The 13,053-nt window shown below is 34.6% G+C and overlaps 1 protein-coding gene across 6 annotated transcripts in view; it reads left to right on the top strand.

Moving 5' to 3' along the window:
* Positions 1 to 13,053, top strand: part of CSMD3 (CUB and Sushi multiple domains 3) — a 621,549-nt gene that overhangs the window by 429,514 nt on the left and 178,982 nt on the right. For all 6 annotated transcript variants that reach the window (XM_027684441.1, XM_027684440.1, XM_027684437.1 and 3 more), the window contains 3 exons: positions 1,907 to 2,098; positions 9,226 to 9,364; positions 11,477 to 11,664. In XM_027684441.1, coding sequence (XP_027540242.1) covers positions 1,907 to 2,098; positions 9,226 to 9,364; positions 11,477 to 11,664 — 519 coding nt within the window. The remainder of the gene's footprint in view (positions 1 to 1,906; positions 2,099 to 9,225; positions 9,365 to 11,476; positions 11,665 to 13,053) is intronic.

Genomic DNA, 13,053 nt, shown 5'->3' with positions numbered 1-13,053 from the left:
TAAGAGCAATGTGATTTACAGACAATAACAAATTTTACAACAACAGCTTTGTCTCTTTGGCCCTCCAAGACTGATTACAAATTCTGGGTAAGTATCAGCTCCCATTCTTCTGGAATTGATACCAGCATGTTTTAGATGAATCGGAGTGTTTTTCTTGTTTATGGTAAAATTCAAGGCAGGTAGTATTTAAGTGGGCACAACACACTTTCTTTCCAATGTGGACTGCTCTGACTGGCCAACACCAAACACAGTTTGTCCTGTGTTCGCAGCAGGGAGGGATGCAGATAAATATATGACTGGGTTTTACTACTTGCTTCAGTCTAAGTTTACCTCAAGGGTTTTTTTCTTTTACTTCTGATCTGACCCTTTTCATATTTGATGACATTTTGTTCCAGTGTAATCTAGATCCAGTATCTTATTCTGCTAGTATAGTGCAATGAATTTAGTAATTTCATATTTCAGTAATATTTTTTCTAAATTAAAACTCAGCAGCATATTTAAAGATATAAATAAGAGTCATGACCATTGTGTCTAAAGCAGAAATTTAAAAAAATTGCATGGCAATTTAAAAAAATCGTTATCTTTCATTTATTATCCAGTAGTTAACATTTTAACGAAATATTTCTTTAATGTTTGAGGACTAAGGAGGAAAAATTTCCCTTACTTCTGTTCGCAGTTGATTTTTCTTGAGGATGTTTTTGTGGGGACTTTTCTCCCCTGTAATCAGTATTCTTATGTGGAAAAACAGCTCCATAAAAAACCCCATGACTTTATAGATCTTATTCTTTTATGTTGTGTTAAGTATATTTTGGAAAGAAAGGTACTTGTGTTTTTGTTTTTTTTAAAGAAATAACCTATATAGACCAAGATTTGCTCTTCAAAAACATTGTAAATACATAACCCCCATGCATTTTGGAAAAATAGATTACTGTCTGCTGATATTACCTCCCCAGAAAGAGGGCATCTGAATTAAATCTCAGTACTGCCACTTTGTATTTATGTTGCACAGATTGCTGAGCTCAACAGGACTAGTTCCACAGGCAAATCTGACATTTGGTATTTATTTATAATACATGTTTCAGTTCTATAATGTAAGTAGGAAATAAAATTTACTTATATAAACATTGAAGTGCTTACCTTTTACTTAGGCTTACATATTTTGGTGCATAATATATTAAATAATATGTTGATCAGAATATATTAAGTATGGGGATAATATCTATACATTTCTCATATTTCCCTTGTAGTCATTGTGATTGTTTGTTGTCTTAATAATAATCTGTATTTATGCATTATATATAGCTGTCTATTCTATCAGACTAAATCTATGTGTATTTTTTGTGTTATTTCTTTGATATTAATTTAAAGGTCTAGCATTGCAGATAGGTCATGTGCAAGGGTATGGATATGAGCGATCAATGAAATTTACTTCCAAGGTCACTCCTAAATGTTACACCATACATATATTTATAACCTACAGAATTGTGGAGAATTGAAAATATATACAAGCGTACCTTATTGGAAAATCTGAAATTCTTAATCTGTTTTTTCCATTATTTTTTTTCCATTATTCATATTATAAATCACTCTAAGTTAAAAGTGCTACATGTCCAGGGTACTAGGAAATCTCCTACTTTCCTTTTTACATATTGCAGTGGTCCACAGAATTTAAACAAAAATAATTAAAAGAAAAATTAGGCACTTTTAATACCTAAAGGAGGCAGCAAAAATTAATAGTATAAAAGCAGCAGATTTCTCAATTTGGAGGATTTCTCAAAATTTTAGAAGTGATTAGGAAAATTTTGAATTTGCAGAGCCTCCTGATTAGAAAAATGTAATGGGGCAAAATGCATTGAAAAGATTACTTTTTTCAAAAATTTATTTTTATTTTTTATTTTGCTGCTAGGTTCTGTAGCCACTGCCTGCCGTGATCCTGGAGTCCCCATGAATGGAACTAGAAATGGGGATGGAAGAGAACCTGGAGACACTGTCATTTTTCAGTGTGACCCTGGCTATGAACTTCAAGGAGATGAGAGAATAACCTGCATTCAGGTAGAAAATCGGTACTTCTGGCAGCCCAACCCACCAGTCTGTATAGGTATGAAGAAAAAAATCAAATAATGCTTTCCTAAAAATAGAAATCCTGATGTAATGAATCACACTGCTCTAGGAACTTGCTTTGACGAACATACAAGTACTGCATATCTGAGAAATTATTTTGCATAAAGCCCTGATGGACATAACCAAAACCTTTCCTCTATAGTTGCTAGTATAATAGTTCTCATCCTTTTCCTCTCAGGGTCGTATCATTTATACTTTGATGATCTGTGACAGAGAAAACAAGAAGGTCTATGTCAATGACTACTATCCCTGCTAGTCTTGTCTTGGACAAATATTTCAGGGAGGAACTTGCCAGAGATTGCAACTGCTGGGAGCACTGTTTAGCTTTCAAAAACTCTCTTTCCTTTGACAAACTTAACTTGACCCTAGCTGTTGCAAATAAAGTCTGCATTCTATTTTCATATGCATGTATGCACACCACCTCCCCTGTTTAGGCATGGCTGCAGACAGGTGTTTGCAAACATATTACAGTACTGACTTGGTGTCTCGGCTGTTCTACTTAACCTGTCAAAGTGTTATTTTCTCTATTCTTACTCTTCTTACTATGCTTTCCTATGTAGTGCGAGTGTATGGGCTTGAGGACAAGAACTGTCTAGACTATTTGCTTGAAGACTTCAGTAAAGAAATATTTTATTGTTTATCTCTTATAATTTTTATATGTGAAAATATGTATTTATAACACTAACTGAACATCTGTAGGTGTCTAAGTGAAAAAGTAAAATGAATTCCAGGGCTCTAGGAAGAGACCTTATAGTTAATATATTCTGTCATGCTGGCCTTATTTGATATTGTTGGGTTTAAAATATACTTTTCAACTGAAAAATAATTACCCTTTTATAAAGCAGTACTTGGAGTTTTAATCATTATCACTCTTGAGTTGATGATATCATTAAATACATTAAATGTAAGTGCTCACCTGACATTCTGTCCTTACCACGTGTTAATATGCATACACTTGTTTTTTAACTACACGCATCCATTTACCTAATACTGGTAATTTCCATGCTTTATGCACAAACACCTACTGTGTATAGAGTAGCAGGAATTCTTATTATGGTGATTTATTTCCCCAAATATCAAGCATGAAGTTATCTTCTATTGATTTCCTATAATGATACATTGCTGGGGAATATGAACTGCTAATAGACTAAAGCAGAGTGTGCAAATCTTGCCTTAGAGCCAAGAGCTTTCAAAATTGTGTGTTGTAGTTCAGTACACCTTGAGGTTCATTGATTTTTTTTCCCGAACTTGTAATGTATTCGTTAATGTTCTTTCCATGCCTGTAAATCAAAACTACGATACTTACTCTACACATAACTTCAACATCATCATGGTTTATCAAAGCCTTAGGAAAAAAGAAACATAATTTTGATGGAAGATAAGAGGCAGGGATAATTCCTGAGGTGTACACTTGTACCGTGTTCTAGATTTATTTTATTAGCTCTTTACACTTCAAAGTGTCTTTTCGAACCTCCTTATTATTAATGCTCAAAACTAAAATGTATTTGTTAATTGTTCCTACCTGTGGGAGTGTCTTGGTTGTAACAAAATTTTAAGAACATCTTCATTTTAAAGGTAGTCGCAATGGGAAAATTACAAAGAGCTATTCATGCATTTGAATGACAGATAATAATTAGAAACTCTTCTATACTGAAGATATTCTGAAAAACCATAAATTTGAGAGCATGCCTCTACCAAAAGACAGTCCTTTGGCTTATGCCTGCGGTGCAAAAAATAGCTAGATATCTTCCATTCCAAAGATTTTCTGGATCCAATCGTGTCTAGATACCAGAACTTTAAATGATTGTGTTTGCTTAGTTTTCTCAGTGACAATATTAAAAATAGTGGCTTGCAAAAAGTCATTTTGGGATTCAGGTTAACTATACATTTAGGGAAGGTATAGACTGTCTCCCAGAAATTTCTGACTTTCTTCAGAAATTCATAGGCAATTATATATTTTTTTTTAAATTGTGGCTTGGTTTTGCTAGTTTCTGTTGTTTTTCTCATTAAAAGACCTTGTAAACAGTTAATTCCTGTGGTGCTTTCCTAAAAAATGTGATCCATATGACACTAATATAAAGTAAAATTTCAGCAGTTATTTCATATTTCATTATGATTATTTAAATTTGTCTTCAGGCTAGATATATGGAAGAAAATTTTTACAGTTAGGGTAGTTGAAGTACTGAAACAGGTTGCCCAGGGAGTCGTGTATGTCCCATCACTGGAAACATTCAAGGTCAGATTGGACAGGGCTCTCAGCAACCTGATCTATTTGAAGACGTTCCTACTCATAACAATGGGTTTTGACTAGATGATATTTAAAGTTCTTTCCAACTCAAACCTTTCTACGATTCTTTATTTAATAGCTCTTATTAGAAAAAAAACCCAACAAAAATACCACGTACGTTCTGTTTGTTTTGTTAAGAAGTAATTTAAAGAATAAATAAATAAAGGACAGAAAGCTGGTGAATAATAGTTTCTTGCCTTCTAGAGAAATTAAATAGATTTTAAATAAAAGGAACCCAACCTGTACTTCCTCCCATAGAAAAAATGAATGCTAAGATCAGCAGAGAGAGAGTTAGACACAGTGCTTGCTTACGACTCTGTCTACACAGAGGTTTATAAAGGGAGGCTGACATAACCTACATCTAGTTTTCACTGCATAACACAGAAAAATTATATTTTTCATAGCATATTGACATTTACCTCTCTTTCTAAAGGGGTTGTTATATTTGTTCAGTCCTATGTCTTATGTCCAATACTTGTAAAAGGTAGGTGTTCTTTAAACTCTGTTTTCAGAACTGGTCTCTCCTCAGTTAAAAATAAGGTTATGGCACTTAATAATAACTTTCCACACATTAAATCCAGAAAATTATGGATTCTGAAGCACATGAAAATTTAATTAAAGCACAAAGAGGAAGAGAATGTCTATGAAGAACTTTAGAGAAGATGGTAAAGTGGAAAAAGAAGCATAATTTTTCATTAGATGGTGTTAACATTCTCAACTTAGTATCTAATGAACTAAAAATTAAAATAACTTGAAACTGATGTATCTAAAGAATATTCTATCTGAGAGATATTCTATAAAATTGAAGATGGGTTTTTTCTGTTTGGTTGGATTTTTTTGCTGCTGTTAATGGCATAGTTTGAAATAAAATACGTTTTGGCTGTCTACCTTCATTTATTACCTGGAGAGACTTTTTGACTATCAACTAGACCTTGGGACAGTTTAAATGAAAGAATCAGTCTCACTGTAAACAGAAAATGTAACTGCTAATGTGTGTAAAGAAAGAATAAGTACATAAAAAAGAAGTTACTAATACGAAAATGTCCTATCAATGAACTAACAGATAACTAAATTAAATCAAGACATCAGGAAAGTACCATGAATGCAGACATCAGCAGAAAATAGTGTGAAACAAGGACATAGCAGTTTAACTTCTTTGTATCATCATATGTCCGTTCAAGATACCTCAAAAATATCAGCAGACTCATACAATTTAGTGGTCATTTCAGTGAAGCTTGATTACAGTGAATGACCTAAATATCCTCTTTGGTACTCTTTAAATTTTCATTCTTGAGATATGCAGACAGTGCAACCAGAACTATTACAGCACTTGAAGGGGAGGAGTCTACAGGGTTATACTGAAGAACAGTAGTTCCAGCTGATGAGCAGCCTTTACATTCCATATAACCTCACAGCTCCTCTTTTGCATGAACTTTTACTTCAACAAGAGAGAAGGTTGCGGGGACCTCTTTTACAGTTAAAGGATGCATATCATTTTGTAATAATTTCATTTTACTTATTTCAGAATTGTGACAAAAGAATATTAAATGACAGATGTTCCTAAACAATACCAATTTTAATTTTTTGAAGACAGAGAAATTGCAATTATTATGCTTCTTGTAAACTAAGTAAATGTTTTATACTAAATGAAACTTCTCCAGTCTGTTCCCTTGTAGCTAATGAAATTTTCCCTAGCAACTGAAACCATCTGAGGGATTTATTGTGATAAAAATTGTATTTGGCAGCTATTAAGAAAAACAAAACAAATTGTACTAGACCTGGAAGATATATTTTATGCATTTACTAGCACTATTGATTCATGATAATTTTGTGTTCCTCAAGCAAGGAGTTGTTTCAGCTTCTAACTGTTTTCACACAAATTGATGATTTCGGAATTCATATGACTTGTAATAAAAAAAGTAAATGAAGATTCTATTTTTTTTTTGTTTTGAGTTAGTTTCACTATTCATGACTCCCTTTTAATATAAAAAATATATAAAATGTAGAAAGATTACACTCATATGGACTACAACTGTATATGCATTAATCTACTAAAGCATTCTACTTGCAGCACTTGAATTCATAAATTACTTGTGATTTAATTTATAGAATCATAGAATTATAGAATCATAGAATCATAGAATTATAGAATGGTTTGGGATGGACCATCTAGTTCCCACCATGGGCAGGGACACCTTCCATTAGACCAGATTACTCAAAGCCCCATCCAGCTTGACCTTGAACACTTCCAGGGATGGGGTATCCACAACTTCTCTGGACAATGTGTTCCAGTATTTCACCACCCTCATAGTAAATAATCTCTTCCTAAACTTACCTTTCAATTTAAAACCCTTCTCCCTTGTCCTGTCACTGAATGACCTTGTCAAAAGTCCCTGTCCAGCTCTCTTGTAGGTCCCCTTTAGGCACTGGAAGGCTGCTGTAAAGTCTCCCAGAGCCTTCTCTTCTTCAGGCACAACAATTCCATCTGTCTCAGCCTGTCTTCATAGGAGAGGTGTTCCACCCCTCTGATCATTCCTTCTCTGGACTGGCTCTGACAGGTCAATGTCTTTCTTGTGCTGGGGGCCCCAGAACTGGAGACAGTATTTCTCATGACATAAGGAAATATTGTGTGTATTTCCCACTAGGTTGAATAATACCTGTACATATCATCTTGATCTGTACACATCACCTTGAGTGCCATCATGCAGCACATACAGGACAACCAGGGGATCAGGCCCAGACAGCATTGGTTTATTAAAGGCAGGTCCTGAACAACTAACATGATCTCCTTGTATGACAAGGACCTTGCTTGGGAATGTTGACTACCTAGAGTGTAGTAAAGACTTTGATAGCATTTCCTACAGCATTCTCATGGAGAAACTGACTGTTCATGGGTTGGACACATGAACTCTTCACTGGGTAAACTACTGGCTGGATGGCTGGGCCCAGAGTCATGGTGAATGGATTTACATACAGTTGGTTGATAGTCACTAGAGTTGTTTTCCAGGACTCAGTACTGGGGCCAGTCCTGTTTAACATTATTGATGATCTGGGAGAGAGGATCGAGCACACCTTCAGTTAGTTCACAGACGACACTAAGTTGTGCAGGATTGTTGATCTGTTGGAGGGTAGGAAGGCCCTGCAGAGGGGTCTGGACAGGCTGGATCAATGGGTCATGCCAATGGTATGAGATTTGATAAGATGAATGCTGGATCCTGCACTCTGGTCTCAACAATCCCATGCATTGCTACAGGCTGGGGGAAGAGTGGTTGGAAAAGGACCTGGGGGCATTGATCGACAGCCGACTGAGCATGAGCCTGCAGTGTGCCCAGGTGGCCAATGTGGCCAATGGCATCCTGGTTTATATCAGAAATGGTGTGGCCAGCAGTGTGAGGGCAGTGACTGTCCCCCTGCACCTGGCTCTGGTGAGGTTGCATCTTGAATCCTGTGTTCAGTTGTGGGGCCCTCACTACAAGAAAGACATTGAGGTGCTGGAGTGAGTCTAGAGAAAGGTAGCAAAGCTGGTTAAGGGTCAAGCCTCATGAAGATCAGCTGAGGAAGTTGGGGTTGTGTAGTCCAGAGAAAGGAAAGCTCAGGGAAAAACCTTCTTGCTCTGTACAACTACCTGAAAGGTGGTTGTAGTGAGGTGGGTGTTCATTTCTTCTCCCAAGTAACAAATGACAGGATGAGAGGAAATGGCCTCAAGTTGTACCAGGGGAGGTTTAGATGGGTAGCAGGAAAAATTTCTTCACCAAAAGGGTTACCAAGCATTGGAACAGGCTGACAAGGGAAGTGGTTGAGTCCTCATCCCTGGAAGTATTTAAAAGATGTGTAGATGTGTCATTTAGGGACATGGTTTGGTGGTGGACTTGGCAGTGGTAGGTTTACAGTTGGACTCGATCTATATGATTCTATAAATGATTTAAATAACCTTAGAGCTCACAATTACAGAATCTGTGTTACAGAAAACCTGAGTGATCAATTACTTACCTGGGAACTGCAGGTGATCACTTAGTAGAATTAAAGTTTGCAAAATGATAATTCTTTATAAATCTTATCTAGAATTTTTTGAATAAAATTTTAAGAAGTTCTTTCAAAAAAATCTTTAGAAAACATGTTCATTCTCTTGCTGAGACATGAAAGCTTCCACAAGGAATGCTGAAGAACAAAATTTATTTATACTTTCATTCTTTTTACTATTTATGTTTCTGGACCAAAACCCCACAACTTTTAGGAACTTCTAAATCACATAGACAAATGTGGTTGTTTTACTCTGATTGTTCTTGAAAGCTACTTTATCTATCTCTGAGTTTGAAGACTGCAATTATTTTAATTTTTTTTTAATTTATATTTTATCCATCTGGATCTGAATTACTAGTGAGTTTTGTCTGGTGAAAAGACAGGTAATTACATTATCGATGTAAGTAGATCATATATCATAGCCTAAGAAGCTTCCTGTAGAATGCCTTTAATAAGAAGTAGAAAGTGGAAAGCTTATCCAGTCAAGTTTTTGAAGTCTGTAGCCAGAGCATTTTTCAAGTTCACAGAATATACAGAAAAGCCTTGACATAATATTATGCAAGCAAATAAAGTGATACAGAGTTCAAAACCAAGTGTTTCACTTAGTAGTATTACAACTGGTCTAAGGCAAAATGTGAATATATGGAGGTTTTTTGTTTCTATTAAAGCTTTGTAAATCCTTCAGTTGTTATTTATTTAACTTTTGGAGGACATTAAATGTCAGTGAACAGATTACTGTTACTTGCTTCTTTATTTCTTACCTTCTTTTCTCAAATTCAATCTATTTTTGTTCACAGCTCCCTGTGGAGGAAACCTGACTGGCTCATCAGGTTTTATACTTTCACCAAACTTCCCTCATCCTTATCCCCACAGCAGAGATTGTGACTGGACTATCACTGTAAATAATGATTATGTTATATCATTAGCATTTATCAGGTAATCTGCTACTTACTCATAATTTTTAAAGTCACGTTTATAACTTCATTATTGGTGTTGTTCAGAGTATATGTATACTTAACATGACTATCAAACTGATTAGTAATTGTTATCTTTGTTAACAGTCACAACAAGTACGTAAAAGTACTCAATACACAGATCAGTGGAGCTTGGGAACTCATTGCTCCTGTTTACTTAAAAGCACTCTGTTTGCACTGGCTAATGTTGAAATGCTCAATTTATAAGATTCAATTCCTGAGAAGGCAGAATGGATGGAGTAACTCATTCAACTCTGCAACCCAGGATGGTCTTTAATGGTGAAACCTATTGATTCACCACATTTTGTTTGAGACACCAACTATATAGGCAAAATTTCAATAGCTGTCTTTAAATTTAGTTTTATTAGTCCATATCATTTCAAGATCCTTCAATAAGACACTTCCTGATGTTCTGGTTATTAGATGGAATTTTTCTAGAATTTTCTTTAATTACAATGCAAGATTAAATTGACCTTCATAGGTCCACAGAGGAACTTTTGTTGTATGCATTGTATGTAACACAGGATGCAAATTAGTATATCTATTATGTATGAAAACTATACATTCCAACTGGGGAATATGTCACAGAAAAGGTAAAAATGGTTCTTGTGATATCCCATCAAATTTAAATTCTTCTTATGCTAAATGTTCTATAATAGTGTCTTTATTGTTCTGATCAGTGCTAATGTGATGACTTCTTTAGTGAGGCAGGTCATATAGTTTTCTGTTCTTGGTGCTCAGTGTTATAATATGTGTTTTAGTGAATTCATTCTAGGGAAATAGCTGTTCAATTATATTTACATAATTTATTATTTAATTTTGTTGGTGATTTCAGAATGTAAGTTGCGAAGGAACTTTCTATTTTGCAGTAGCACATGTTGTTTTATTTGGTTAAATATCGTGAGCTTAAGATATTTAAGAATATTCTGCTATTTATATTGTACATTTAGATATAAGAGAACCCCCATCTTAGAATAAAAATAATATTTTACAGTGTGACTCAATATAGTATATGAACAGTTTATAAATCCCAAATATTACCACATTAAATATCTTAAAATCTGGTCAATTGCTATGGTTTTTGACAGAAGCTGAGAAGCTTAGTCTTGGTCAGAGTGCATCCTTACTGAGAATTGCCTCATTTATGACACACAGACAGTTTCAGAGTGAGAAACTTTGAACACTCTACTAAGTGATGTTAAAAAGGCTTTTGGGTGGAACTTAATCCAGATAATCCTTTTAAACTCAGGACAAACTATGGCACTTTAACAATCAAAGGTGTTAACTTTTGCATTTCTTTTGTAAGGAAATATTTTTGAAATAACCCAAATATTAAAAAAGGAGCTCTATGAGGTCTTCAATACCTACACTTATTTTAATCAGGGGCTACTTTCAAGTAGAGATAACATAGTTTGGATTTTCATTCTTTCACTAAGTATCTTTTTTTAAAAGGGACAATCTTATAAGTAAAATTGGTTAACTCTCACCCTTAACTTAAAATTAAATTCAAACTTAACTAATTAACTTAGTTAACTAACTATAATTTCTTTCAAAAGAAAAGATGAGGTTTTAATACTGCATCTTTTTATTTAAACTGATTATAGGCAAAATGCTTCCTGCTCTCAAAGTTGCGGGAAGATCATCACCTGGCTGTGTGAAAGTGTTTCAGTCTGATTAGAAGCTGTGTATTCTCTACTCCACAGCTCACTGCATTATATCATAAAGCATTTCTGCAAAGAGTTCGAATAGGTCTACATTTTTTTTTTCTAAAGCTTTAGAAATATGCTATTAATTTTTTTTCCATTTAAAAACATTTGGGTTGTGGGGTGTTTTTTCTGGTTAGCAGCAAACAATCATTTCTAAAGAGAAAAACGAAAAATTTGGTATTTCTTTGGTATTTCTTTTTTTCTACTAAAACACTTCTACAAACCTTTTTTTCTGACAGTGGAAACTTTGTTTTCCTTTTATGAAAACAGTGGTAATAAACTTCAAATTTAAGCTAATAAGAGTGAAAATCTTAAAGCATATTCTATCTAACATTTCTCTCTCTCTTTTTTTTTTTTTTGTTCTCCAGCTTTAGTATAGAACCAAATTATGACTTTCTTTATATCTATGATGGACCAGACAGTAATAGCCCACTAATTGGGAGCTTTCAAGATAGCAAGCTGCCAGAGAGGATAGAAAGCAGTTCAAATACTATGCATCTGGCTTTTCGGAGTGATGGATCTGTTAGTTTTACTGGATTCCATCTAGAATACAAAGGTAAGTAAAATTATATTTCTATCTATTTGAAAAGTTCAATGCATGAGTGCAAATTTTAATCTGTTGGAATCCCTTGTAGTTTTGTACCTGGTAATGTTTTTGTTTTGCCTAAGATTATGATAATGTGTATAATGTTATAACCTTACTAACTTAAGATAAAGCTTCTAATATGATTTCATATACCTGACACATGATAATGTTGATTGCATGATTCCTTCCAGTACGTAGAGGGGGCTTACAAGAAGGCTGGGAAGGCCCTTATAGTGATAGGACAAGGGAGAATGCCCATAAGCTGAAGGAGGATAGGTTTAGTTTAGATATTAGGCAGAAATTCTTTACTGTGAGGGCAGTGAAGTACTGGAACAGGTTTCCCAGAGAGGCTGCGGGCTCCCCATCCCTGAAGGTGTTCAAGACTAGGCTGGATGGGGGCTCTAAGTAACCTGGTCTAGCAGAAGGTTTGCTGCCGATGGCACGGGGTAATGGAACTAGAGCATCTTTAAGGTCCTTTCCAACCAAAACCATTCTATGTGTCTATGATTCTATGAACAAAATTGAGACAGTAGTTTACAGGTTTCAAAAATAATGATGCAGTGGCAAAACTTAACAGCATATATATGTGTTATATCCAGAATTTAAAATTTATTTTTATTTGATACAGTAGGCCATGTTGACTTGTGTGTATTTAGGGTCCTGCAAGATGAAATGATTTGCTAGAATGTAGGCGTCCAATATTGGAAATGAAAAAATTTTTTGACTGAATCTTTGTATAATAGACCATAGTAGAGCCATCTACCTGTCTCAGACGAATCTGTCCAAGGTCATAACACAGTAAAAAGGAACATACAGACTTGCAAATATATAATCAATAGTAACTTTCATAACTGCCTCTACATGGCTCGAGGAACAGAAATATTTGCTATTAATTAAATATGAAAATATTCAATAATCTGTAAAGACAACCAGAGGGAAAATATGAATGTTGCTGGTATAGACCTCGTTGGTCCTATTTTCTTCTCCATTTATTCTGATAGCAATTAGTAAGGAAGGGAAAGACTTATGTATTTGCTGCCTTTGCAAACCCATGACATTTCCTTGTACTTTCCTAAAGTCATGGAATTCTACTGATGTAAAGGAAGTTTACACAGTATGAGCTAGCCCTTAAAAGTTAAAAAGGGATATTCCATATAATATGGTGTTGTCTCATGCTCAGCATGCAAACTAAAGGGAAATCTAAAAGGGACATTATTTAGGAATCAGCTGGACATAGGTTGGTTGGCGGTGAGTAATTGTTTTTCATTTACATAACTTGTTTTTCTGGGGTTTTATTTCTCCCTCTTTTTTTTTTCATTTTCATTTTCATTTTCATTTTCATTTTCATTTTCATTTTCA

The sequence above is a fragment of the Neopelma chrysocephalum genome, unplaced genomic scaffold (assembly GCF_003984885.1).
Source record: "Neopelma chrysocephalum unplaced genomic scaffold, ASM398488v2 Primary Assembly neopelma1_66, whole genome shotgun sequence".
Lineage (NCBI taxonomy): Eukaryota > Metazoa > Chordata > Aves > Passeriformes > Pipridae > Neopelma > Neopelma chrysocephalum.
Note: the sequence above shows the minus strand (reverse complement) of the source record. Positions and strands in the feature narration are given on the sequence as shown.